Source organism: Mustela putorius, unplaced genomic scaffold, assembly GCF_011764305.1.
Source record: "Mustela putorius furo isolate JIRA1106 unplaced genomic scaffold, ASM1176430v1.1 tig00001012_pilon_pilon_pilon, whole genome shotgun sequence".
Taxonomy (NCBI): Eukaryota; Metazoa; Chordata; class Mammalia; order Carnivora; family Mustelidae; genus Mustela; species Mustela putorius.
This window is the reverse complement of record NW_025421531.1, coordinates 544,888-571,048: the sequence shown is the minus strand read 5'-3', so window position 1 is coordinate 571,048 and position 26,161 is coordinate 544,888. Positions and strand designations below refer to the sequence as shown.

The 26,161-nt window shown below is 35.5% G+C and overlaps 1 protein-coding gene across 2 annotated transcripts in view; it reads right to left on the bottom strand.

The window, feature by feature from the left end:
- Positions 1-2,989: 2,989 nt before the first annotated feature.
- The window catches only part of ATP6V1G3 (ATPase H+ transporting V1 subunit G3), a 52,638-nt gene continuing 29,466 nt past the window's right edge, over positions 2,990-26,161 (bottom strand). Inside the window, exons 2-4 of one of the 2 annotated variants that reach the window (XM_045086987.1) lie at positions 22,989-23,106; positions 10,508-10,608; positions 2,990-3,203 (exon numbers count right to left, since the gene is read on the bottom strand). In XM_045086987.1, coding sequence (XP_044942922.1) covers positions 3,030-3,203; positions 10,508-10,608; positions 22,989-23,070 — 357 coding nt within the window. In that variant the 5' untranslated portion in view covers positions 23,071-23,106 and the 3' untranslated portion in view covers positions 2,990-3,029. The remainder of the gene's footprint in view (positions 3,204-10,507; positions 10,609-22,988; positions 23,107-26,161) is intronic. The other variant, XM_004756226.3, reaches the window with a different exon arrangement.

Below are 26,161 nucleotides of genomic sequence, written 5' to 3'. Positions count from 1 at the left end.
AAATCATCCTATCTCCTATGTAGGCTGAGGAATGTGTTCCAGATATATATTCAAGCTTTTCCTATCCAGAAATTGACATCTTGATGGTTTTCATGAGATAAGATATTTAAGGCAAATCACAAGGCTGTGTTTTTTAGAATTATCTCTTCACATGATAATTTTTCAAATGTGCAGTTTTGCTCAGTGTTTTACATATCTCAGCTCTGCAAGAGTAATAAAATTCTCTAAATCTGTGTTGAAATGGATATCCTTCATATCTGTCCTTATTTTATTTTATTATCTTATCATTTTTTCTCACTGTGTGCACCAGAAAGCATTTATTTTCCCCGATATTGTTACAAACTTAATTTAGTGAGTTATTTCTTTGTTAAATTCCAAGTGACCAAGAGAGTCATTCTTTTAGTGTGGGTCAGTTGGCAACAAATTCTTTTAGTTTTCCATCATTTTAGGTGGTCTTGCTTTCCCCTTTGTATATTTATTTTTCAAATTTTTATTTAAATTCTAGTTAGTTAATGTATAATGTGATACTGGTTTCAGGAGTAGATTTTAGTGATTCATCACTTACATATAATACCCAGTGCTCAACCCAGCAATTGCCCTCCTTATACCCATCAACCTTTGGCACATTCCCATCTACCTCCCCTCCATCAACCCTCAGTTTTTTCCTATAGTAAAGAGTCTATTATGGTTTGCATCCCCCTCTCTCTTTTTTTCCCTTCCCTTATATTCATCGGTTTTGTTTCTTAAATTCCACACACGAGTGAAATCATATGGTATTTGTCTTTCTCTAACTGACTTACTTCACTTAGCATAATACACTGTAGCTCCATCCATGACATTGCAAGTGGCAAGATTTCATTCTTTTTGACGGCCGAGCAATATTCCACTTTGTGTGTGTGTGTGTGTGTGTGTGTGTGTGTGTGTGTGTATACCACCTCTTCTTAACCATTCATCAGTCAATGGACATTTGGGTTCATTTCATAAATTGGCTATTGTTGACAATGCTGTAATAAATATCAGAGTACATGTACACTTTTGAATCAGTATTTTTGTCCTTATTTTAGGGAAGCAATTTTATTTCTTCCCTAAAATATGTGTTACATCTACCCCTCCTCCCTCCAAATTAAAGGACATTGTTCTTAAGAAAGGTTGATACCTTTCTGGTCATTAATTGGGGAATCAGTTTTTTGTTTTTTGTTTTTCTGACAAATAGAGAAATCCATCACAAACTAACCTGTTTGGTTTTCCTTGCTCAGAAAGTTGGGGAAAAGAATAAAATTAAATTTTTCTCCCATTTGTTTCATGTCAATATAAAATTGAATATTTCTCATATTTGAAACTATGTAGTAAAGTTTTAATTTTGTCTAGAGAGGGAAACCTAAATCTAATTTAGAGTAATCTAAAACCATGACCAGTTAGAATAATTTCAGTTTATATTTGGAATTGAATATATGAAAATTATACCAATTAAGTTTTGTTTAGACTAGAATTAAAATTTGTCTGTATACAGTATTGGAAAATCAGAGTACTCAGGATTCTTAAGGATGTAAACATAAAAATTTTCAGGGAGGTAGCATGGTAAGTAACAAAGAGTGGGGACATTGGAGTCATTGGCCAGACAGGAAGTCTTCTGTCACTGTTATTCAAGCAACTCTAAGCAATTCCTTAATTTTTATTTCCCATTTTGTACAACAGGGATGCTGACAGTACTCACCACAATGGGATCAAGATAATTTTACTTGGTACCTCAAGTTCCTGGTACTTAACAAGAATTAAGCTATTGCTGTTTAGATGGTTGTCTGTATCAGTACTGGGGGCTGATATAACCAAGTGTCACACAGACTGGATGGCTTATAAATAACAGAAAATTCTGTTGAATGTTCAACATGAATGTTGAACTTGAACCTCAACTTGAATGTTCAAGTTCTGGTGAGAACCTTCTTCCAGGGTGCAGACTGCCAGCTTCTCCTATCCTCACATGACAGAGAGTGAGTGAACTGACTCTCTGGCTTCTTCTTACAGGGGCACTAATTTCAGTCATGAGGGCTCCACTCTCATGACTTAACTACCTGCCAAAAGGCCCATCTCCAACTACCATGACCCTGGGGATTAGATTTCAACATACAAACTTTGGGGGATCACAAATATTTAATTCATAGCATATAACAATAACATCTCCTGGGACCATTTTTGTTTGTTTGTTCTTTAAATTTAAACATCTATGTGAGAATCTCATTTAATTATCTTTTTTTTTTTCTTTTAAAGAATAGTTGAAAGAGAAGAATATCTGATAGGCAGAAAGGATGTTTACACAACCAACCCATTTCTCTTTCTCTATCATCTCTCTCTCTCTCTCTCTACCTATCATCTATTATCTCTCATTTCTCTAGCTATGACATTCTTACTATTCTTTGAACTAGTGGTAACATCTTACTGGTTTCCTCATTGATTAGTGACTTAAATAAAATCTTTGACATATGTTCATTTTATACCTGTATGAGATATAAATCTTCCTTTAAAAATGATCTTTTAACAACTACAACAAAGAAAAAATTTTGTAAATTGTTAAAAAGAAGCACTTTTTAAAAACCACATATTCCCTAAAAAGTGGCCAGGTTCATGTTTTCCTGCCAAGTGTCAAAAAATATGTTACTTTGCATGTTTGATTTACTCCACATTGAATGACAAGTCATGCCTGTTACCAAGAAAGATATAACAACTTTTTGTTTGTTCGTTTTTAAATTCAGTGCTGTTTTGTGAATTATGTCACATTGGAATCTGTAGATATCTAGTAAATATGAGATTTACTAATTTCAAGTTTCCTAATAAACATTAAGCTTATTAATTAACAAGCTTTATAATATATAATCCATTCTATTTTAACATATGGATTATATATTACATAGGGATTATAATAATTCATTATATTATAATACATGGATTATAAAATATAACCCATTAATAAGCTTAATAACCATAAGCAACCAGGTGGCATGCATATAGCTTTTATTGAACAGTGGGGTGCCCATTTAGTTGGTGGCTCTGTAGTTTACATGGATTTCTGGCTTCACATCACAAACAGCGTTCAAAAGCTGCTTCAACACACTTTCCATGTATTTGTTGTAGCTTCCATTCAGTTCTTTTATCTTCCCTTGTGTTTGTTCTTCTACTTCTTCTGAGAGATTACTTTGAGAGCCCATTATCTGACAAAATAAAACAGAATTCACCACATTATGTATCATTTTAAAGTGTAATTGTTTTACTAGTTAAACTTGTTTTGGTTTATTTATTAATGCTTGTTCTATGGTGTACCTCTTACGTGTTATTTTTCCAGAACTTTCTCAGAGAATGGATACAAGCACTACTACCATAAGTGAGACAGACAAACATTCCTAAAAAATGAAAAGCCATGGTCAGTTACTTCTGTTTTGAGGCTGGTCTCCACACAGTACAAATTGAAGGCACATTCACAATCGTTATACTCAGAAGTTTTTTCATGTATTACATTTTTCAAATATTTACAATAGGTTCAGTTCAGTTCCTGTATCTTCCCTGTGGTTTACTTTTCTGAATTAAAAATCTGGAAAATAAAGTTAAAAGACATGATTTCACCCATTCTGTTGATTTTTAAAGAGCAAATAACTGGTTTTCCAATTTTTAAAATACATACTGATTGTGGTTTTTCAGGAAGATATAGCTACAACATTCCCAGTACAATAATTTGGCATGTATAGTTATTGCTTTTTGGGTAACAGATACAATTTTGAAAATTTTAATATAAATTGAATTTCAACTTAAGATATATATGTCCAGGAGCACCTGGGTGGCTCAGTTGGTTAAGCCGCCGCCTTCAGCTCAGGTCATGATCCCAGGGTCGTGGGATCGAGTCCCCCATCAGGCTCCTTGCTCAGTGGAGAGCCTGCTTCTCTCTCTGCCTCTGCCTGCTTCTCTGTCTGCTTGTGCTCTCTCTCTCTCTCTCGCTCTCTCTCTCTGATAAATAAATAAATAAAATCTAAAAAAAAAAAAAAGATATACGTGTCCATTTAGTTACATTATATTTTTAGATGCACTTTAATAAATCTTTCTGGTTGCTCTCTCATTGGCAGGGTTTCCTAGTATTTCCCATTATCTCCAAGAGATTTGAACAAAATAAAATTTCACCAGGGGAATTGCCAATTTAAAGGGATTCTGCAGTGAAACCCTTTGTAAAGTTATCCTTTGCTAAGCAAACAGTCAACTCCTAATTTAACTCCTTTGTAAACTCAGCCTTTCTTAAACAGCATTGTTAAGGTGACGCAGCTGGCTTTTGTTTGTTTTTCTCTTCTGTGAGTGTTTACACACAAAGAAGGTATGCATTTAGTTCAATCCAAGAGACTACGCTAATGATTGACTCCTAAGACTATTTTAAATTCTAGAATTCGAATTATCTTTCTAGGTCCTACTCTTGAAATCAAATGCAACTGAGGCCATCAGTTTCAAGTTCTTTTCTGTTTATACTCCATGCAATAAAGGCTTCCCAGTTCAAAGAAAATCACTTAAGGAAAACTAGCTTCTAAGACATCAAATAACTTTTATAAAATAACATTTTGATAAGTGAGAATACAAGGAGCAGAGACATATGGACTGAATTTCCCTTGCTAGGAAGAAGTCTAAAAATGGAGGAGAACTACTTACCAAAATTATTTTACCAAAATCTATTTTTCCTTCTAAACCCACTATCTTACGTGAGAGTCTACCAAACTCAAAAAAAAAGTCTTAAATCCAACTTCTTTAGTGTTGAAAAATGTATAAGACAAACTATTATAAAATTATTATCTATTTTTTTGGAACAGTGTTAAAAACAGCTATTATTAGGTTAGATCGCTGAACTATTCTGTAGGCCCTTGAAAAAGTTCATTTCAATTTAGGTTCTTTATTTCAGCATTGTCCAATAGAAACGTAACATGACTCACAAAGCAAGCCATATATGTAAATTTTTAAAATATTTTATTATTTATTTGAGAGAGAGAGTGCGAAAGTGGGGGGAGGAACAGAAGGAGAGAGAGAAGCTCAAGCAGACTCCCTGCTGAGTAGGGAGTCCACAGTGGGGCTCCATCTCATGACCCTGAGATCATGGCCTGAGCCACAATCAAGTCAGTCACTTAACCAACTGAGTCAACCAGGTGTCCCAACAAGCCATAGAAGTAATTTTAAATTTTACAGAGTCACATTATAAAGGTGACTTTTTAATTTTAATTAAAAATTTAATTTAAATAGGGCGCCTGGGTGGCTCAGTGGGTTAAAGCCTCTGCCTTTGGCTCAGGTCATGATCCCAGGGTCCTGGGATCGAGCCTCGCATGAGGCTTTTTGCTCAATGGGGAGCCTGCTTCCCTTCCTCTCTCTCTGCCTGCCTCTCTGCCTACTTGTGATCTCTGTCAAATAAATAAATAAATAAAATCTTTAAAAATATTTTAATTTAACTTAAAAAAGACAAAATTGATTTTAATGACATATTTTATTTAACCTAGTGTATTCTTTACATTATTATTTTGATGTATAATCAGTATAAAATTATTGCATTGTTTTTCATACTAAGTTTTGTAATCTGGTATATATTTTATACTTACAGAACATCTTCATGGGGACTAGCTAAATTTTTTAAAAATTTAATTTAACTTTATTTAAATTCAATTAATTAACATACAGTGTATTATTAGTTTCAGAGGTAGAGTTCACGATTCATCAGTTGTATATAACACCCTGTGCTCATGACGTCACATGCCCTCCTTGGTGCCCGTCACCCAGTTACACCACCCATCTCCTCCACGCATGGACTAGCTATATTATGAGCGTTTTTTAGCTATAGGTGAAGTGGCCACCATTTTTGACAGTACGAGACTAGCGCACAGATGGCAGCTACTACTATTAGTTGTATTCTTCATGTGCTTTTCTAAGACAACACAATGATTTTCTGAAAGGATTATAGTATAGATGGTACATAGCAAGGAGCTTACCCCTGAGCAACTGAGCAGTAAATGTTGGTGATTTTTTTTTTTTTAAGATTTTTATTTATTTATTTGACAGACAGATCACAAGTAGGCAGAGAGGCAGGCAGAGAGAGAGGAGGAAGCAGGCTCCCCGCTGAGCAGGACCCTGGGATCCTGACCTGAGCTGAAGGCAGAGGCTTTAACCCACTGAGCCACCCAGGTGCCCCAATGTCGGTGATTTTTATGAATTTTCACTGATTATGTTTCTCGTGCTTTTTATTTATTTTTTTATTTTTATTTTTTTTTTTAAGATTTTATTTATTTATTTGACAGACAGAGATCACAAGTAGGCAGAGAGGCAGGCAGAGAGAGAGGAAGGGAAGCAGGTTCCCTGCTGAGCAGAGAGCCTGATACAGGGCTTGATCCCAGGACCCTGGGATCATGACCTGAGCTGAAGGCAGAGGCTTTAACCCCTGAGCCACCCAGGCGCTCCTCTCGTGCTTTTTAATCCATTTTATACTTTCGGAAACATTGGAATGCTCTTAAAAAGTAGCCCATAGTCCATGCCTCATCCTGAATAAATATAATATTATTTTGAGTTTATTTGATGTTCAGTAATTTGAATTTCTATAGTTCTATATTGAATTGTTCTACCAGTAACCAACCATATACTGTTTTATTATTTTTTTTTACTTTATTTTAAATTTTAATTCCAGTATAGTTAATATTAGTTAACTATAGTTATATTAGTTTCAGGTGTACAATACAGTGATTCAACAATTCTATATATTACTCAGTGCTCATTAAGATAAATGTACACTTAACACCCTTCACTCACCCACCTCTCCTCTGGTACCATATACTATTTTAAATGGCCTTCCTCAGGAAGAATTCCATACCTTTATATATGCAGACAGTGTGGATTTAAACCATCCAGTAGAGTAAAGGAATGAATATAAGCTCCACAAAAGATCAATTGCCTTGTCCACTGATGTACTGTAAGTGTCTCTAACACTGCTTAGAGCATAGTAGATGCTCAGTGCATATTTCTTTAACTGAATAGAATAATCAGAGAACGTATTACAGAGAACACATTATAGAGAACTTATTACCTGCACTCTGCTGCTCTTGTTGGCAGAAGTCTGCTATCTGAATGTTTAGGACACTATATAAATTAAAAGTTGATAATAGTGTGGCATGTGGTGGTACACTTCATCAAAGGACTCCCTTTAAGGACTTCTTCCTGTTAATTTTCAAAACTTCAATATTGAGATTGAGGCTTATTAGATTTACAGCTAAATGACTGATGGTGTTTGTGAAATCTTTCAGCATTCAGTATGTTTACTTATAAATTGTTCAAATGTTCCTGTTTGAGAGAAAACAGAGAGGTGTGCCTGGGTGACTCAGTTGGTCAAACATCTGACTCTTGGTTTCAGCTCAGGTCATGATCTCGTGAGTTGTGGGATTGAGCCCCTGTGTCGCTCTCTGCACTCCGAGGAGAGTCTGATTGGAGATTCTTTCCTTCTTCCCCTCACCCGACTCACATGCTCACTCTCTCTCTCAAATAGAATAAATAAAACTTTTTTTTTCTTTTTAAAGGAGAAAGCAGAGGTTTTTGGGTCCCACTATCATACGCAAAACACAGTTTTGCATTCTCAATCTACGGTTGTTTTAAGAAAACAAAATGAATTCAGGAGGAAAGATGAAAGATACAAAAGTCTTCAATATGCCCCAGGAAACTGTTTTCACGTCTTCTGTTTAGATTCATGGGCCATCTAACTTCTACTTGGCATTAATAAGAGATTTCATGTTTGCACTGTAGTCCAGATTTCCTTTTAGCCATGTAATATCTTCTTTTGGAGAAGAAATTATATCCGGTAGCAATGCCAAGCAAGGGATAAATAAATCTTTAATGAAACAATATTTGTTGATAAACAACCCACACTGGGATACCTGCTTCTGTTGATACATCAGGGGAATTGAAACAACATATACATTAACAAGAGCTAAAAGACGTAACTAAAAAAAGTGACATCGAGGTGTCTCACCCACAGCAGGCAGGAAACTGGCTTCTTGGGTCTCCTCCCAGACCTCTTACTTGCCCTGGGTTAATGATGATGAGATTTAACTGGAATAACAATATGTCTGACATATGGAGGTCATGCCAAGGAAAGAATATCTTGTGCTAATGGTTTTACAATATGCTTGAAGTAGTGGAGGCCTAAACCTGTTAACCTTTCTATGTGAGTGAGCTTTTGATCAACTAGCTGGAAAATTGGCCTAGAGCTCTAATTATGACAGCAATGAGGAGTTTTAATTGTTTTCCAAAGCAGAGAACAAATACCCTGAACCAGATTTACATCTTAGGAGATCTTTCTGGAGGTATAATATTTCAAGAGATTTAACCCAACTACTTTCTAAAATTACAGTCTTGTGATTACTTAAAAATAGAAATAAGTACATCAGAAATATTCTGCCTGGAATAATAAATGCTGGTTGGCATTAATGATGACTATTATCTTAGCTCCCAACATGTCATGGGTCATGATGGGACTCAACAGGAAAGATAAAGGCACAGAAGAAATGTTAGTTACCCATTCTTCCAGTGAATATTTATTGTGTGTTTACACTCAATAAATGGAGCAGACGCTATTTTATCACTGGGGAAAGTAACAGAGAACATAACATAGAACCTGCCATTTTGGTGTTATAGTTCAGAAGAAAAGACAGGCAATTAAAAACGTAAATTTACAATGTATCTAGTAATGATCCATGATATGACTATAATGGGGAATTTCTTTTTTGGATGAGAGACACAATTTTAAATAAGGTGACCAGAAAGAGGAGTTAACAAATGAACAGAGATCAAAGAAGGATGAAAATGTCTGAAAGAAGATGATTCCAGGAGGAAATAAAGCATGTGCAAAGGTGCCATTGGCGGGGGCTTGTTCAGTCTGGGGAAGAACGGGAAGGCAGTTATGGCTAGAATTGAACAAATAGAGACAAAGGTAATAGAAAATGTTACAAATGACCCTAGTAGATATTATTGCACATTGCTTGCTGGAAAGTGTTCTCCTATTTCCTTATGGTTTCTTTTTCAATTGACTGGCTTCTTTCAATGAATTTTTCATAAAAACATAAAGAAATGCTTTTCCCTACACTATCATTTAAAAAATATCTCTGGTTCACAGTAAAATGACATGATATTTTCAGAACTGAGAAGTTAGAGAGACAGCCAAGGGCCAATCACGGAGGGTTCTATACACATGTATAGACTTTGGATTTTATGATGCCTTTTTAAAAATATTGATAAGAAGAACTTATTTTAGCTGATGGTCCACTTTATTCTAGGAAGGACTTTTTATGTTAAGAAAGAGCTCACTGTGGCACCTGGGTGGCTCAGTTGGTTAAGCTTCTGCTTTTGGCTCAGGTTATGATCCCAGGGTCCTGGGATAGAGACCCAAATGGGCTCCCTGCTCAGCAGGGTGTTGGCTTCTCCCTCTCCCTTTGCCCCTCCTGTGCTCATACTCTCTCTCTCTCTATGTCAAATAAATAAATAAATAAAATCTCCAAAAAAAAAAAAATACTGAGAAAAAAGAAAAAAGAAAGAGGTCACTGGAAAAGTTTTTCTTACCGTGGGATTCAATTTACCTGATCCTCTATGAATGAGTCTCACATCCATTCCCACTAAAATAAAAGTTGTAAATGAGGGGATTTCCAAAGTGCTTGTAGTTCATCTTGCAGTGTCAGCCTTTATTTATGTTCCTACTAAAGAAAAAAACCCCCATATCATACGAACTTTAGTTTGTAACACATGGAATTTAATAATTTTTTTTACTCCATGTTGCGACACAGAAGGGAGAATGTTGGTTCTGAAAATATCATGTGCTTATTTATTTATTTTTTTTACTCTAAACTGTAGATATTTGGAAAATGTTAGTAGAGGAAAAATCCTTTTAAAAATATTTTCATGAAAGATTTGTTGAATGAAGCCAGACTGTTAAAGAGGAAATAATAATAATAATAAAAATACCAGGAGACTTTTCAGCAATATGTAACAGTATCTACTTTGGTCATTTGTAAATCTTGAATTCACCAAAGTAGATGTGGCTTAACAAACTCATTCTGTAATGATGTACAACTCTTTTTATTGATTGTAGTGGTGAATGTTGATAGACAAAAAAATACATTTTGTGAAGTGTTTTTCTTAATAAAATGTGTTAGTCAATAATCTGTAGAAGAAATAATACTCAACCAGGTCCTTCAATTTGAATATTTGAAAATACAGTTTTTAATGGGCAACATAATAGATATTAACTACTGATTGACACTTTCTATGTCAAATCAAAAAGCCTTGAAAGTGAAAGTGTAAAATCAGTAATTCTAGAATGCGTAAGATTTAGTTTGATGTTCAAGCTAGTTGAACTGCATCTGCTCAATCCAGTGTATTTCCCCCCTTGATATTCTGAATTATACCTCTTGAATATTAATATATTATAATCTATGCCGCATTAAAAAGAAGTTGTATTGACTTTGTTTACCTTAGATTGCTTCAGTCTGAACTCCTTATCTCTCTGCATTCTGTACTGGTCAATTTCCGCCATAGCTTCTTCTTTAGCTTGCTTCAGTCGCTTCTCTTTTCCTGAATATGGACAATGGGATAGAAGGAATGGTTTTTTTGTTTTGTTTTAAATAGACATGGAATTTCAAACTTGATTTCTAAGAAGAAAAAATAGGTGAAGTCTACCTTATTTTCTTGATAAATTTTCCTAAAACTGGCAAGCTTCATTAAAAAACAATATTGAAAAATACCTTGTTTTTTCCAATTGGACTTTCCAGAATATGGAAATGACAACTTTCTTTCACACTTATGTGTTTAAATAAAATATCTGCCCATTTACTCACAGCAGTAACAGCCAGAGAACAGATTTTAGCTGTCAGCTATTCGGAAAGACATTATTTGGTCAGATTTTCTGTCCTGATTTGCTGCCAGGAATCCTTCAGTCCCCACCAACTGGATCCTATTTAGCACTGGCAGATCTCCAAAAGCACTACAAACATGCAACTCAGACTCTATCAAACTGACTTACAATTTTTTAAAGCATTTTATTGAGATTTTTTTTCTTAGCATTTGTTGACTCTAGAATGTCTGATTAAGCCCCACAGCACATCAAAGTGGTGTTTTTTTTTTTTTTTTTTTGTAGTAGCTTTCTCTGAGGGGGACTTGAAAGTGCCCGTAAAACCAATTGTTTTTAATGGTTAGGAGATTTAGTTAAATAGCTCTCTTTTCTTTTATTAAGAGCAAAGGTGTAAGCCTTAAGCCAGCAGACAGCAAGGGAGATGAAAGTTTCAGACAAACACAATGCTGTGGGGATCATTAACTAAGCACATGACTTTTTTTGACAACCAGAGTAAATTTGGGGGCTTACAGGCTAATATGAATTGTTACTGTGCCCCCAGCACCTACCACCTTCAGGGGGTTAGGTCTTAATGCTTTGTGATCATTAAAACTTTAAAGAAACTGAACTGTATTAACATTTTTTTTTATCTGAATCTCTTGTCTTCTAATTTCACTTAAATGCCTCCATTCTTTTGCTTATTTAACATTCTCTGATAATGTCTCAAGCTTTTGTTTATAATTTTTGTCAACTGTTATTTTGTGTGGACTTCGAACTAAATAAGTGTGTTCTCATTAAGCAGCAGAAAAGAAAATCTTAACATAAACTTCTGTCATCCACATACATGTTTTTATATGACTTTATTTTTATACATCTTTGTAACATTTGAGTGCAAATGGTTTCTAAATTTTTCTCCCTGCTAAACACGAGTTGCTTTGCTAGTTGCTGTCTATATATTCCATTTATTCTATGAAGATAGATTCACTGAGTTATAAATTGACATGGGTCTCTTTTAATGCCTCTTGTCCTTGAATAGTACCGAGGAAACCTCATTCAGATCAGATAGTTAGCTTTGCCTTTACTCCCTAAAAAATCCAAGGTATGGTGAAAATTAGTGCTCTTCTGATGTTTGAGGCTTAATGGAACATTAACAGCAATGCTTATCTTTTTCCTACTGAATGAATACTCACTATCATTTTATATATACAGATGCCTTCATTCTCCACATTTCTAACTATTTTGTAGCAACCAAACACGTAATATTCACAGAACAAATACACAATATGTTGGGAGGGAAACTCTTCCTTGATCCCCAGTTCCCTTTCTTATCACTGCTTGTCATTAACATTAGGACAGAAATATACATAAGGTGTATTAACATTTCTTAGTAATAATGGGTTGGAAGATACATAATCACTTTATAAATTATATGAGACATCACTACTTTCCATGTTAATTACATAAGATGTAAGAATATTGGTTTCAAAGTCACAACTCTAGTACATTAAAATAATGATAATAATAATAGGAAAACCTCTGTGTGTGCGCCTTCTCTGAACAGAATCCAGTGCCCCACTTAGAAGGCTGTGTATTAGCTCCATCACACAGTGACATGCTCAGAGTGTGTCTGTGATTCCCCCGTGATGGCACCAGTCACCTGCTGGTTCTCATTCAATTAAATAGGAGAGCCACAGGGAAATCGCTGCTGGCACAGCCATTTTCTGGACAGACTCAGCAGTAGCCGCTGTGTGAAAGCCTACATATGCTACACCTGATTTAATCCAGTGGAAGAAACTGGAGCCTAAAGCCTGCTGTTTCACTCAAGGTGAAGCAAAATGCATGCATCAAATCAACTCTTAATCAACCTCTGGGTTGCTTCTCTGTCTCGGTATGAAGATTTCCAAATTTTAATATTATACCTCTTTCTTCTTAAGCATTAAACATATGGCTGCTGTGACTCAAGTGGCATTTAGGTTTATATTCTTATTTCTTAATACTTTCTGTACCAAACATAGGGGTGACCTTATGGGACAGCCCAGATTTTAAATAGGACAATCAAATGTTTGGTCCCAAAATTTTATGAGACCAAATGGTCTAATGTTTGGTTTAGAAAATGTGATTACCTTACGCACAATGATTTTAAATACAACTAAAGCAGATTTTAAATACTACTAAGCTCCAGAGTGGTCCAGGAAGGGATGGTTTTGATTTGTCCATCCATTATTTGCTCAGTGTTTATCAAACTCCTGCTATATGTTCTGCATACGGCTACACACAGAGTATAGAGAAATGCATATGATATGATCCTTGCCTCCAGCTGGCATAAATACAGTGTAATTTGGAAATGTGTGCATGATATACCGGCATCCAAGAGGAAAATATAAAATACATAAAATTGTGAAGAATACATATAATAAATTATGAAAAATGGAACATATATTTTGATTCTGTTTTTTCCATGGCCGTTAAAAACCCTCAAATTTATGGATGTTAGTATACTTAAGTTCTAGAAAATTTGTGCTTGCCATTCACCCCAATAGTGATGTAATGTCTTATGTTATTAAAGTAAGCCAAAAATACAAACAACAGAACACAGATACGTAGAGTGTGGGTCAGAGCAGGCTGCCAAGGGACATCGGAGAAGAACTTCTGAGGAGGGAATGATTGAGCTGAATGGACTTTTTTAGACAGGACATAAATGGGGACAAATAGTTCACTTCGGAGATTAGAACAAGGCACCGTGTCCCTTTCTAAGATACTTTCAGACATTCTTTGTAAACACCTGCACCTTAATAACCCCATTCATTTCTAAACATGTGGCTTGTCATGCAAATATGTCTTACATTCAACATGCTCTTATTGAGATATTTTATAGGAGATTTTGTGGGAAGGAAAGAGAGGGAAAGATGTTTGAGTTCCAGGGGATTTGTGGGAAAAGAATGAAAAAATCAATTTGGGCAGATTAAAACTCAGCTGTATGTGGGAGTGTGGAGGGCAGCCAATGCTCAGGGATGGACTCTTCCTGGGTTTGTGGTCAGGAGACGCCAAGTGAATTGAGTATCCCAAATGCAATGAGCCTTTGAGACACAGAAAACGCTGTTCTGTTGACTGGATGGTTAAATTGATCCTGGAATCGTTTTGTGATGAGGAAGATGAGATTTCATTTATCATTTCAGAAGAGAACTGAAATTATACACTAAGCACAACTAAAATAAGATATTAGAAGCCTTGCAAACTTGAGCAAGTTCGTGTGCCTGAGCCTGAGTTTTCTCATCTATAAAACAGATTTAACAATCTACTGGAATGAATCATTATATGTATTAGGAAAAAATATAAATAAAATGTTTGACAAAGAACAGCTATTTGACTTTTTTAATCATTATTAGGAAAATCAGTCCAGTTTCTGGGGACCTTTTATTAGGAACAAAGACAAGAAATACAATGTGAGTCTGAGGAACAGTCCTCAGGCTGTTACTAGGCTTCCCTAAGGACATCCAAGTGGAGGTATTGAGGGCATCTGGACAGACAAGTTTGGATCCAGAAGCAAGTTTTGAAATGGAGACAAAGATCTGTATGTCAGTTATCTGGGATTGTGTGGGTGCTTGTCATAGCAATGAGATTTGGACTGCAACCAAAGGAGTATGTACAGAATGAAGAGAAAAGAGAACCAAGGTCTTAATCTGGGTGGATGCCACCATTCCATATATGAGAAAAGGAAGAGGACCCTCAGGAAGAGCCTGAGAATTAGTGGCCAGACAAGTAGGGGAAACCAAACGAACATTCAAGAAGGATGTGGCCACAGTGTCAAATGCTACAGAGAACGGAAAAAAGAGACATTTAAATAACCAATGTTATCAAACATCTTCTATGTGCTGCACACTGTTTCTAGATCTATAAATACAGCAGTGAAAACCATAAGCAGACAAACTTTCTATTCTCAAGGAGCTTGTATTCTGAACACGTGAAGGGGAGATAGAAAACAGGTAGTGTATGATATAGTAGAAATAGTAAGTACCTAGAAGAAGGAAGAAAGAGCCTATTGGATAGAGAGAGGGTGGGTGTTAATTTAGGTAAGTAGTATCTTTTGGATGAAGTGATAAATGAATAGAGACCTGAAGGAATAAGACAATTAGCCATGCAAATATCTAAAGGGCAAGAGCATTCCTAGCAGAGGCAACAATAGATGTGAATACCCTGGGTATGTGACATGCTCAAGAAACAACAAAAATGCTATCATTTCAAAATGACAAAATGGATTGAGAACAAAATGATTGAGATGAATGAATGTTAGGAGATGGTATCAGAGAGGTAGTAGTGGGACCAGGTCACAAACTGCTCCTGGGGCATGATAAAGCTTTTGTTTCTTAAGATGCTGAATTCATGAAGGGTTTTTAGCAAAGGTGTACTGTGATTCTATATACAATTTTAAAGGATTTCTTTGGCTGGTGTGGTGAGAATAGATTGTAGGGGCAAGGGAGAAATAGGAAGACCAGTTTGAAATCTGTTGCAATAGTTCAGATAAGTGTTAATGATTGCTGGAAATAGTGAAGTAGCAGAAGAGTTGGTAAGAAGTTAGGTATACTTTGAAGGCAGAGTCAATGGATAAACATGAGATACAAGGCAATGGTGACCCAACATTTTATTTTGGGAGTAGGGTCAAGAATGCAGTTTAACTGAGATGCCTATTAAACATCTAGTGACAAAGGTGAGAAAACTGATGTGTACATGAATTTTGGAGAGTGAGGAAGCAATGAGGGCTGGAAGTATCAAGTTTAGGAATTATCATTCATACAGCTGGTGTTTATAACCATGGGATTAGATGGGATCACATAGGAAGTATCTCCAGATAGAGAAAAAACAGGTCCCAATTGGGAGCCCAACTTTAGAGACTAGAAAGATGACAGGAAGCCAACCGTGAAAGTGGTGTCCTAAATTCAGATGAAGGAAGAGTTTCAAAGATAAAAGAGGGTTCCAGTTGTGATTGAGACATTTAATTAAAAAATGGGTTAGCAATGTTTGTGGTCTTGGCAAAGGGAGCTTTGGTGGAACTGTAGGGAGAAAAGTCTGATTAAAGAGGATATTATGCTAAGTGAAATCAGTAAGACTGAGAAAGACAAATACCATATGATTTCATTCATCTGTGGAATATAAAAAAAACCCACAAATGAATAAATAAACGAAAAGGAGACTTAGACCCACAAGTAGAGAGAACAAAATGGTGGTTGCCAGAGGGAAAAGGGGTGGGTGGATGAGCAAAATGGGTGAAGAGGAAATGGGAGATACAGGCTTCCAGTTCTGGAATGAATACATCACAAGAATAAAAGGCACAGCATAAAGCATATAGTCAATGATATTGTAATAGCATTATATGGTGACAGATGGTAGCTATACTCGTGGTGAGCCCAGCATAACATATAGAAATACTGAATCACTAAACTGCATCTGAAACTAATGTAACATGGTATGTTAACTACATTCAAATAAAAAAAGAAAAAAAATGGGTTCAGGAGAAAATGGAATAAAAAAATGTAAACACAAGGAATACAGGAAACCTCTGAGTTTTTCACTTACAAAGGGGAACAAAGAAGATAAAAGACTCAAGATAGTCAAGTGGATTTGACAATTAGAAGATATTGTGAGTTGAACTGTGTCCTTCAAAAGGATACGTTTAAATCCTGACCCTGGGTACCTTGAATGTGACCTTATTTAGAAATTAAGTGTTTGCAGATGTAATCAAGTTGGATGAGGTCACACTGATTTAAGATGGGGCCTACAGCTGATAACTGGTGTCCTTATAGGAGTGGAGATTTGGGCATAGAGACACAGAGGCACAAAAAAGACACCTAAGGAAGAAGGTTGGAATTACAGGCAAAGACTGGGAAGATGCAGCTGCAAACCCAGGAATGCCAAGACTTGCTGGCAGTCCCCAGAGGCTAGGGCAGAGGCATGAGACAGATTACCCCTTAGTGCCCCCAGAAGGGACTAGCTCTGCCAGCACCTTGCATTTGGACTTCTGGCCTTCAGAACTATGAGATAATACACTTCCATTGTTTTAAGCCATCCTGTATGTGGTAATTGTTACAGAAGCTGTAGGAAACCAATACAAAGGCTCAGTGAGAACCAGACAACAATGATGTCAGCTGAGCATTGGAAAGCAAAACCAGATAAGGGAGTATGGTAGGAAGAGTAGGTATCCAAATGAATGAACCACCTGACAATAATGTGCATCAACAGGACAGAGCCTACCTTGACTTGGTAGGAAAACAAAGGACACTTTGGGAATGTTTGGAGATTTCTATCTGTGACTAATAATTGTTTTGATTCTGTTATACTATGGAGAAGAGAAATGACAACAGCTTTTCTGGGTTTGCGGGTTTGTTAATATTATGATAATACCAACGTGGTTCAAAGAATGTTATTATTTTGCTCACCTGACATAAACATTGGAAAAAGTAATGTCACCAGAGAAACAATGAAGCAACCACACTTTTGGGGCTGGTATAGAGTTTCCCTGCTGACCCTAACCTCTTATTTCATATCTGTGCTTTCTTGGTGTTTCCTTTGCTATTCTTTGTACTTGTATTTTCCTCATTTAAAAAAAAATCATACATGGTTTGTGTAGATCCTGGATTGGATATAATCAAATGCTATTACTAGATGAAACTGTTGTGTGGGTATTATTTTAATATGACCCACTTGAAGAAATGAAAGTCCAATATACTTACAAATATCCCATTAGTCTGTGGACTGTAAAGAAAGAGAAAAAATTTACAGGCCCACAAAACCCCCAAGATAGGCCATGAAATTCTAATACAGCAACTTCTATTTTATTAGTTTATTAAAACTCATGTCTTCATGAACCAAAGCATTCACATGCATAGAGAAGAATTTATTAAATCAAATCAAGGTGTTTGTTTAAATAATTTGGAATATCTGCATATTTGGAAACAAATAGGCAATTACCTGATTTAAAAAATATTGGCTGGCATTCTATACACCCACAAAAACGAATCTGCATTACTGTATTAGCTGATGTATTATCAAAGTAGATGGTCAAAATATTGTCTTAGGAATTTATTTTGCATTTGCAAATAGTTCAATGAGGTCCTCCTAGAAGACCATGTTTAACAGATCAGCAGGATTCTATTATTTTGCTGTACCATTCAATAGAATCTTTTTACTAGGTAGTAGGAGAAAATCCATAGCTAACATTTATTGAGCACCTACCTTGTGCCACGTGGTGGTTTAAGTCTTTTATAGGTATTAACTCAGGGAATTATCACAACTCCAGGAGGCAGATACTGTTATCTCCATTCTGAGGCTAGGAAACTGAGTGACAGTGAGGTAAGAAGGTAAACTGACCAACTCACCCAGCTAGTAGGAGGCAAGCCTGGATTTGCGACCAGGCCTAGCAGCTCTAGGAAGCAAGCACTGACCGTGTTCTATCTTGGTAGAAAATTCTGGGTATGTCCTTTACTTTTATTAAGATTGTCTATTGCTTTTAGAATATTTTAGTACATTTTAAATACACCTGCTTGTTGAGTTTTTCTCAAATTCAGATTTGAACATTTACATTGTTTATCACATCTTTTGATCTATATCCTGTCATGCAAGTTGTAATTTTGAGTTAAACACAAATACTGTTTTCAGTAGCTGCCAAAGTAGACAGATTGAGTGTTTATTAGTGAGAACGGCTATGTTCACCTTCAAAAAGAATTCGTTCTTTATGTGATGTGGAGTCATGTGCATTTGGGCATTTCATAAGAACTGTAGAGTTTTCCAAGTCTGCAATGGGTGTAAATGGAATAAATACTGATCTCATAAAAAAGTCGTAATTACAAGTAAAAATGCCATGTATTTCAGAGAAATACAAGTCTCTGTTCCTCGTATTGATGATGATATCTTGACTTTCTAATCGAATTCTGTTGGAAGCTGCTCAGTTCTCCACGCCTGGAGCTCCAGGTCAGGTCTGACGTTCAGCTATAAAATTGTAACTCGTCTTGGACCAACATACTCACTTTTAAGTTTTAATTGAACAATTTAAGTTTTAAGTGAACAATTTTTAAGGCAAAATGTGTTAACTTCAAATAAGGTAATTTAAAATAGTGCCAACCTATTGTGATTCCATCTAAATTTAACCAAACAGCAAGACTATTTTGCACATAAAAGATTTTTTTGTCTTAACTAATAAATATGATTAGGGCACCTCAGTGGCTCAGTCAGTTAAGTGTCCGCCTTTGGCTCAGGTCATTATCTCAGGGTCCCGGGATGGAGCCCCAAGTCAGACTCCCTGCTAAGCAGGGAGTCTGCTTCTCTCTCTCCATGTCACTCTTCCCTGCTTGTTCTTTCTCTCTCAAACAAATAAATAAAATCTTTTAAAAAATCCTAACAAATCTTATCTGTAATCAGAGAACAGAGACAGATATTTGAGTTTTACCAGCCACCTACTAGAAGCAGTTCAAGGCTCCTTCATTAGAGGAGAAGCTGACCCAGAACTGGAGGCAATTGTAAAAAGAAATGAAACTGGTTTATCTGTTCTTTTATTCCATTCCTTTATTTTTACAACTTATAGTAAATATGAATATGCACATTATGTTATTTAAAAATAAAAATGATTTTTTCGATTGTACTCTACACTATGTTTAGTGTTCTGATCCTCAAAACATCATGACCATATGTATAACCTTGATATTTATATATATCATATATATCTTATATTTCTATTTTAAAAAAAGAGCAAATCTCAGAGATGCTAAATGACTTATACACAGAAACATAAAAGCCAATGCTTTTTCTACTCTGTTGCCTCACATCCCAACTTTTCAAGTCTGTTCACAATGTCTCCCCACCCCACCCCAGCCACAGTGTGGCTGACAAGTGTTTTGAGAGTAGGAACCTGTGTATTTCATTTCCACAGATCTATAGCCTTCTGGAGAATGCCTGATATATCGGGTCTATAAACCTTTATCTATAACCCTTAAGGCAAAACATTTATACCCTATATTGTATTAGATAACAACTTCACTGAGATCTGAGGCAGTCCTATTTAATGGAATATATTAATATTTTTGTGGCATGATATATAAATATACCACCTTATTAATCTTGCATTTTTCTCAAATGATAAACATGTGAATTGTTGGTTTCTCCCCCATCCTGCCACCCCCAGGTCCTTCCCTCTCTCTTTCCCTCTCTTTCTTTTAGATATATATTCAGGAGTCCTCTCTAGCAGAGACTACATATGCAGATTTCTGAGAAGCTTTCAAATAAATAGATTTAAGACAGAGAAAGTGATCATAGACTCCCCATGATGGTGTTCACCACCTGAAACTGTTCGGCCTTCATATGTTAGATTTTTCAAATGAATTGCTTTATGGGGAAAAAAAAGGTGAAATATGCAGATTTATAAAAACGATGGTTATCTGTATTCTCATGTTATTATTCCTTTCTCCTTTTTGTGCTCGTTTAATGCATTTATCTCTTGAACATTGCTGAAGGAAGAGTCTAGGTCTACTCATTAGTGTCTATACCAAAGTGGCCTGCAAAGAGTAGGCACTCAATAAATACTTACTAAATTAAATAAATAAATAACTTATAAAACTAGTGAAATGAGAGGAGTTACAAAATACCAGGCAAAAAAAGTAGTATTTTATTTTGCTGCAGAATGCTTAAGAAGTAAGTATGATGGGTACAGTAATTGAAGTTGTAGCCACCAACTGCTACCTGCTGATAGCTGTGTAAGAAAACAGCTTCTAGCTGGTGAAAACTGTTCTCAAAGCCTGTGTGCTTTCTGTGGCAAAGGGGACGGACCGACCTTCTCTGTAAAACCAAGGGTAGATGTTGGTTGTGGAAATAACATTTATAAAAATATTTTCCAAAATGTTTTTAAGGCCTGGGTATTTACTTTGACTAATTGAATATTTGCTTGAATATTTATGACTGAAGACCAAGGGACAAAGTACACAAGGGATTTAAGTTACTGGCAAAAAAATGAATGTTCTGTATAAAAATAAGACAATACATAGTCTAACACTGACCAATACTGACTTCTGAGGAAAAATTGTCCAAGGACAGCATATTCACTAGTGGAAAGGAAAACAAGTTTGATATATATATACACATATATATATATATACATACATATATATATATATCTGATATACATATAGCTTTTATTTTATTTATATTTATATATGCAAATATAAATAAATATATATTTATTTATATTTTATTTATATCTGATATTTATATATATCATATATATCTTCTATTTCTATTAAAAAAAGAAAAGCGAAACTCAGAGATGTTAAATGACACACACAGAAATATAAATCTGAGTCTAGATAGTTTTGAGGGTTCTCTCTTCCAAACAACTTGCATGATTCACAAATCCTTTCTTCTCTAACGGCTTTGAGAAAAGACATAATATCGGTAAAAACCATCTGGATCGTACGATAATATTGATTAATGTGCCCAATATTGTAATTATGTTACTTCCATAATAAGGAAGCAAAGGTAATATAATTAAAACATCTTAAAATAAGTTGAACTTCTGTTCTGGAAGTTTTAAATGTGGTTAAAGAAATTTGAATGAAAGATAAAGACGTTATCTATACCGCTTTAACTAGCAGGTCCAAGACTGCTTTGTTTTCTATCAAATTACATTCATACCATTTTGCAGTCATTTGCATGGTTTGTTGCAGATAAAGAAATGGAAAAGTAGATAAAGTTTGTCTTAATTTCTTTTTCTTTTTCTCTTCTAGTTCCTTCCACATGGAGTCTTCCTTTTGCTGTTGTTGGTATCTACATTGCTGACTGCTCAGGAAATAACTTAGGAAATAAACATGATTTTACCTGTGGTCAAAAATAGACCGTGGATTGAATGCTGCTTCATTCCTGGCTTCCTCTATTGCATTATAATGTACTGTTCACATGTCTCATTCGATCTATTTCAACAAACTTTTGTCACTACCTACTCTATTCCTGTCACTATAGTCATCCAAAGAATCATATAAGCAACATTTTAAAAACATGGCTCCTGTCTTGTTGAACTTTGAATTGAATTGCAGATGCAAGACATATATTAAGAAGACGGTAAATGACACAAATTGTTATAGATTAAGTAATGATGTGATATGAAACGAGATAGTGGAGAAAACATATGTCTTGCCCCAGGGAACCTGAATTTGAGTTGTTAATCTACAATATGTTAGTTTATTCATAATAAAAATTATATAAATGTTGTGTAGTACAGTTAAGATCTTTGCTTGGAAATCAGACTCTGTCCAAATCTTGTCTATAACCTTTACCCTCTGTGTGACCTTGGGCAAGCTGCATAATTTATCTAAGCATCACCTTTTGTCTTTGCAGTAAGAGTTTTTGCGAGGAGTAGTAAATAAGATAAGGATTAAGTGTGGTGCCTGTGTGTGTTTTCTATTTTTAAAATATGAACTCTGGCAAACAATGAACTTGAGTCTCTACACACATAAAATGGAAATAATAGTAACATCTCATTCACATAGTTGTGGTGAATATCAAAGGGAGTAAAAAGGGGGTTGACTTTTACTGAGAACATTCTGTGCTAATATATAGATGTATGGCTAAGTAAAAAGAAAGTTAGAAAATGAAAATAAAATGAAAATATTATTAAAGGGATGAGAAAGAGCTATTAACTGTTATCACAATTTTACAGAAACAAAAACCGATGTGTACAAAGGGTAAGTAACTTGCTCAAGTTCTCTCACTAGTAAGTAGATTCATTTTGGAAGTTGTCTATCTCTTAATCATTTCACAATATTGAGAAACTGAGGCGTGACAACATTAAGGAAGTTGCAGAGACAAGACTTAAGGTCATGTCTTCCTGTAATTTCAATGTCCATTATCATTTCATTTAACACATGATCTCTCCAAAGGCTCTGAGTTAGAGGATTTTGTTCCCGCTATGGCCATAGGGAAATATGATTGGGTAGTTTCAATGAATTGGCCAAAGGATTCTGAGGGATTATAGTGGAGCCAGAGTTTGAACCAGAGTCTGCCTGCTGCTAAAGGTGCATATTATTTCACTGCCCCCACCTCATCCATTTTGTAACAAATTTCTCATAGGTCAGAAAGAATGGAGACTTACTCTTCTTGGCTTCCTCTAGCTTGTCCTTGGCTCTTTTTTCTGCCTGAAGGAGCTGGTGGATCCCCTGCGACTGGCTGGTCATGGCAGCCTGCTTCAAGTTCGGTGGCTTCTGTGAAATCTGGAAAGTGGTGGATCTATTTATCCTTTTAGAAATCACCACAAAACTCAGGTTGTTGTGTCAACGGTGAGTTCTAAACATGGGTGTTTGTTTCAAAATGGTCTCACTGGGCTAAATTGCTGGGCCCTAAGGAGAGCCCAAGGGTGGAATCCAGAAAAACAAGTTAAGTCAAAATGAGGAAGCTGAAAACTTGTCCTTTCAGCTAACTTAATCTTCACTACAAAATAGGAGAAATAAATAAAAAATGAGTAAGATAGGTTTTGTAAGATTATCTTCCTTCTTCTTCCAGGAATTATTGATTTGTTTATTAAATTTTTCTTTCAAGTTGCAAGACCTTTTTTGTCCCTTATCCATGTAGTTCTGGTTTAGGTAGGTAGTTAGTTTGTTTTTTCCCTAGAAATTCAATTAATTGCTTAGGACAAGTTTTATTAACCTTTTGCTAGGAAGGAGGCTTTTTGGCTTTGTGCACAGAAGATAAGCTAGGAATCTACTCTTTTCTTTCTGTAGGCCTTGGATGATAGGAATGAAAAGATTTCTTTGGGCCACTGTGTTGCTTTTTTTTTTTTTTTTAAAGATTTTATTTATTTATTTGACAGAGAGAAATTACAAGTACACTGAGAGGCAGGCAGAGAGAGAGAGAAGGAAGCAGGCTCCCTGCTGAGCAGAGAGCCCGATGCAGGACTCGATCCCAGGACCCTGAGATCATGACCTGAGCTGAAGGCAGCGGCTTAACCCATTGAGCCACCCAGGCGCCCCACTGTGTTGCTTTTTTAGTAATCTTGTATGCTGGTGTTCCAGGGAGATCTTAGTGTGGTGACAGAATCAACGTGAGGGGAAATTATAACTGTAGGGTTTGAGGTTAAATTAAAATAATCTAAACATGCATTTCATATTACTCAGTGCTGATACTGGATCTTGTCCTAAGATAGTACAGTGAAATCCATCCTGCTTGATTTGATTCAATCCAGTAGTGATTAGGACAAATGAGTGGAGAATGATAAAATATGATTTTATATGTATCTAAAATTGTTATGTGAAATGAAAAGCTAATCTTCTGACTGATGGTCAAAGCTTCCCCCCCATCCCGAGATGGTCTGCAAATTTGGATTTCACGTATTATTTCTTCCATTCTCTACACTTCAATTGCCTCACCTATAAACACCAGGTCGAATTTCTTTCAATAGGTGTATTGATTTCAAGATAGTTGTAAAACAATCTGAGAGCTAAATCTGTTAAGGCTTTAATGTTAACTTTCCCCCAAAGGTTAGAGCCATCCCATCATCCATGTTTGTTGCACAATGTTATGTGTACACCATCTTTAGCAAATCTTTCTGAAAAGAAAAGCTCTTTTTCACAGGGATACCTTTCTTTCTTTTCTCATTCACATTTAATCAGTTTATAAAATTTACTTTTTATTGTATAATTACAATAATCCATCTAATTTGGATAAACAGATATGCGAAGAAGCTCTGGTAACAAGCTCTGCCAACAGATGTTGGCAAGGATATTAATGGCAAGATACATTAATCTTAGCCATTCTGACTGGTTTGAGATGGTATCTCATTGTGGTTTTGATTTGTATTTTCCTGATGCCAAGTAATGTTGAGCATTTTTTTTCACGTGTTGATAGACTCTTTCTAAATATCTGCAACATTCACTGAACATATCAATGGCAGTAAATTTTAATCATTCTGTCCTTAAGATCAAAACACATGATTTTAAATTTTATGAGAGAAGGTTTTTTTATTTAATGGAAAGGTCTTCTCTTGGCACAAAAATAGAGACAGGACATTGCATGATCTTGCTTGCCAAAAAGATGCAAAGTGGAATATCTGCGAGAAGGCGCTACCTAGGAGATAGACTTTAGGCATAACTCAAAATAGGAAGTTAGAATGGATTGTGTTTTCTCCTGACCCACAGAGGATTACCATCCCAATGAAAAAGACTGATGGAAAAGGCAACTCATAAAGAAAAAATGGCAGTGAAGCTACTCATTTTAGTCAGGGCTCTGGGTGGGGAAAAAAATAAAAGTAAAAATAGGTCTATACTTGTATCCGTTTGCAATTATATTACCAGGTCTTCCATAGAGACAAAACCATGCTGAAAAGAAGCTTAGAATCTAAATTGCCAAATAAATGAGAAGGTAAAATTAGGGAGAAGTGGGCAGTATACTGGTAGATAGAGCCAGATGCCTAACAGTGGAATTTGGACTTTATCATACATGCAATGGATTATTTTTATATTTATTTACTATATTATGATTATTATATTATTACTATATCATATTAACTTACTGTAACTGAGTTATTCCATTTTTTAAGATCAAAGCTAATGCCTGATGTGACTCTTTATTTATAAAACTTACACTTTAAGGATAATCATATTTTGAAAAACTTTATCTGCTAATAACCTAGATTTTGAGTTGTGTTTTTAATATTTTGTAGCATTGAGGTACCAGTGGACAAGCATTTCTTTCTCTATTCGCTAATAAAATATCAACTGTATTTCAAAATTGGATCTAATTGTAAACAATTTATACTGTATATTTCCATACAGTAACTCTCTCAGTTCTCGAGGTAGCACTGGACAGGGTTTTGTTATCACATATCACATTGACTCTATCCATAAAGAGACAGGCCTTCTGTGAAATAAACAGGACTAATGGTCAAGATGCTGTGGCTCAGAAAATATCAGTGAGAGGCCCAAGATCATAACTGACCTCAATGTCAGTCATCTCCCTGCTGCACAATGCTTTTTCTTCCCAGGAAAAATGTCTTTCCAAATTTCTCTTTTCGTGATGAAAAAAAATAAACGGAAACAAAGGAATACCTTTGGCCTTTTCTTCTGTATAAAAATAAATGGCAATGTGGGTCAATGAAAATGCCAGATGCTCAAACAATTGATGACAAAAAGATCAAAATAAAGTGAGATTTGGCTTAATGGAGATTGTGACTGTTGAAGATCCCTCCTCAGGAATGCTCATGTTAAGCAACTAGAGTTCTTTCTATCCTATTTATTTAAGACCAATTGCTCTGGTCTTATGATTTATTGTATT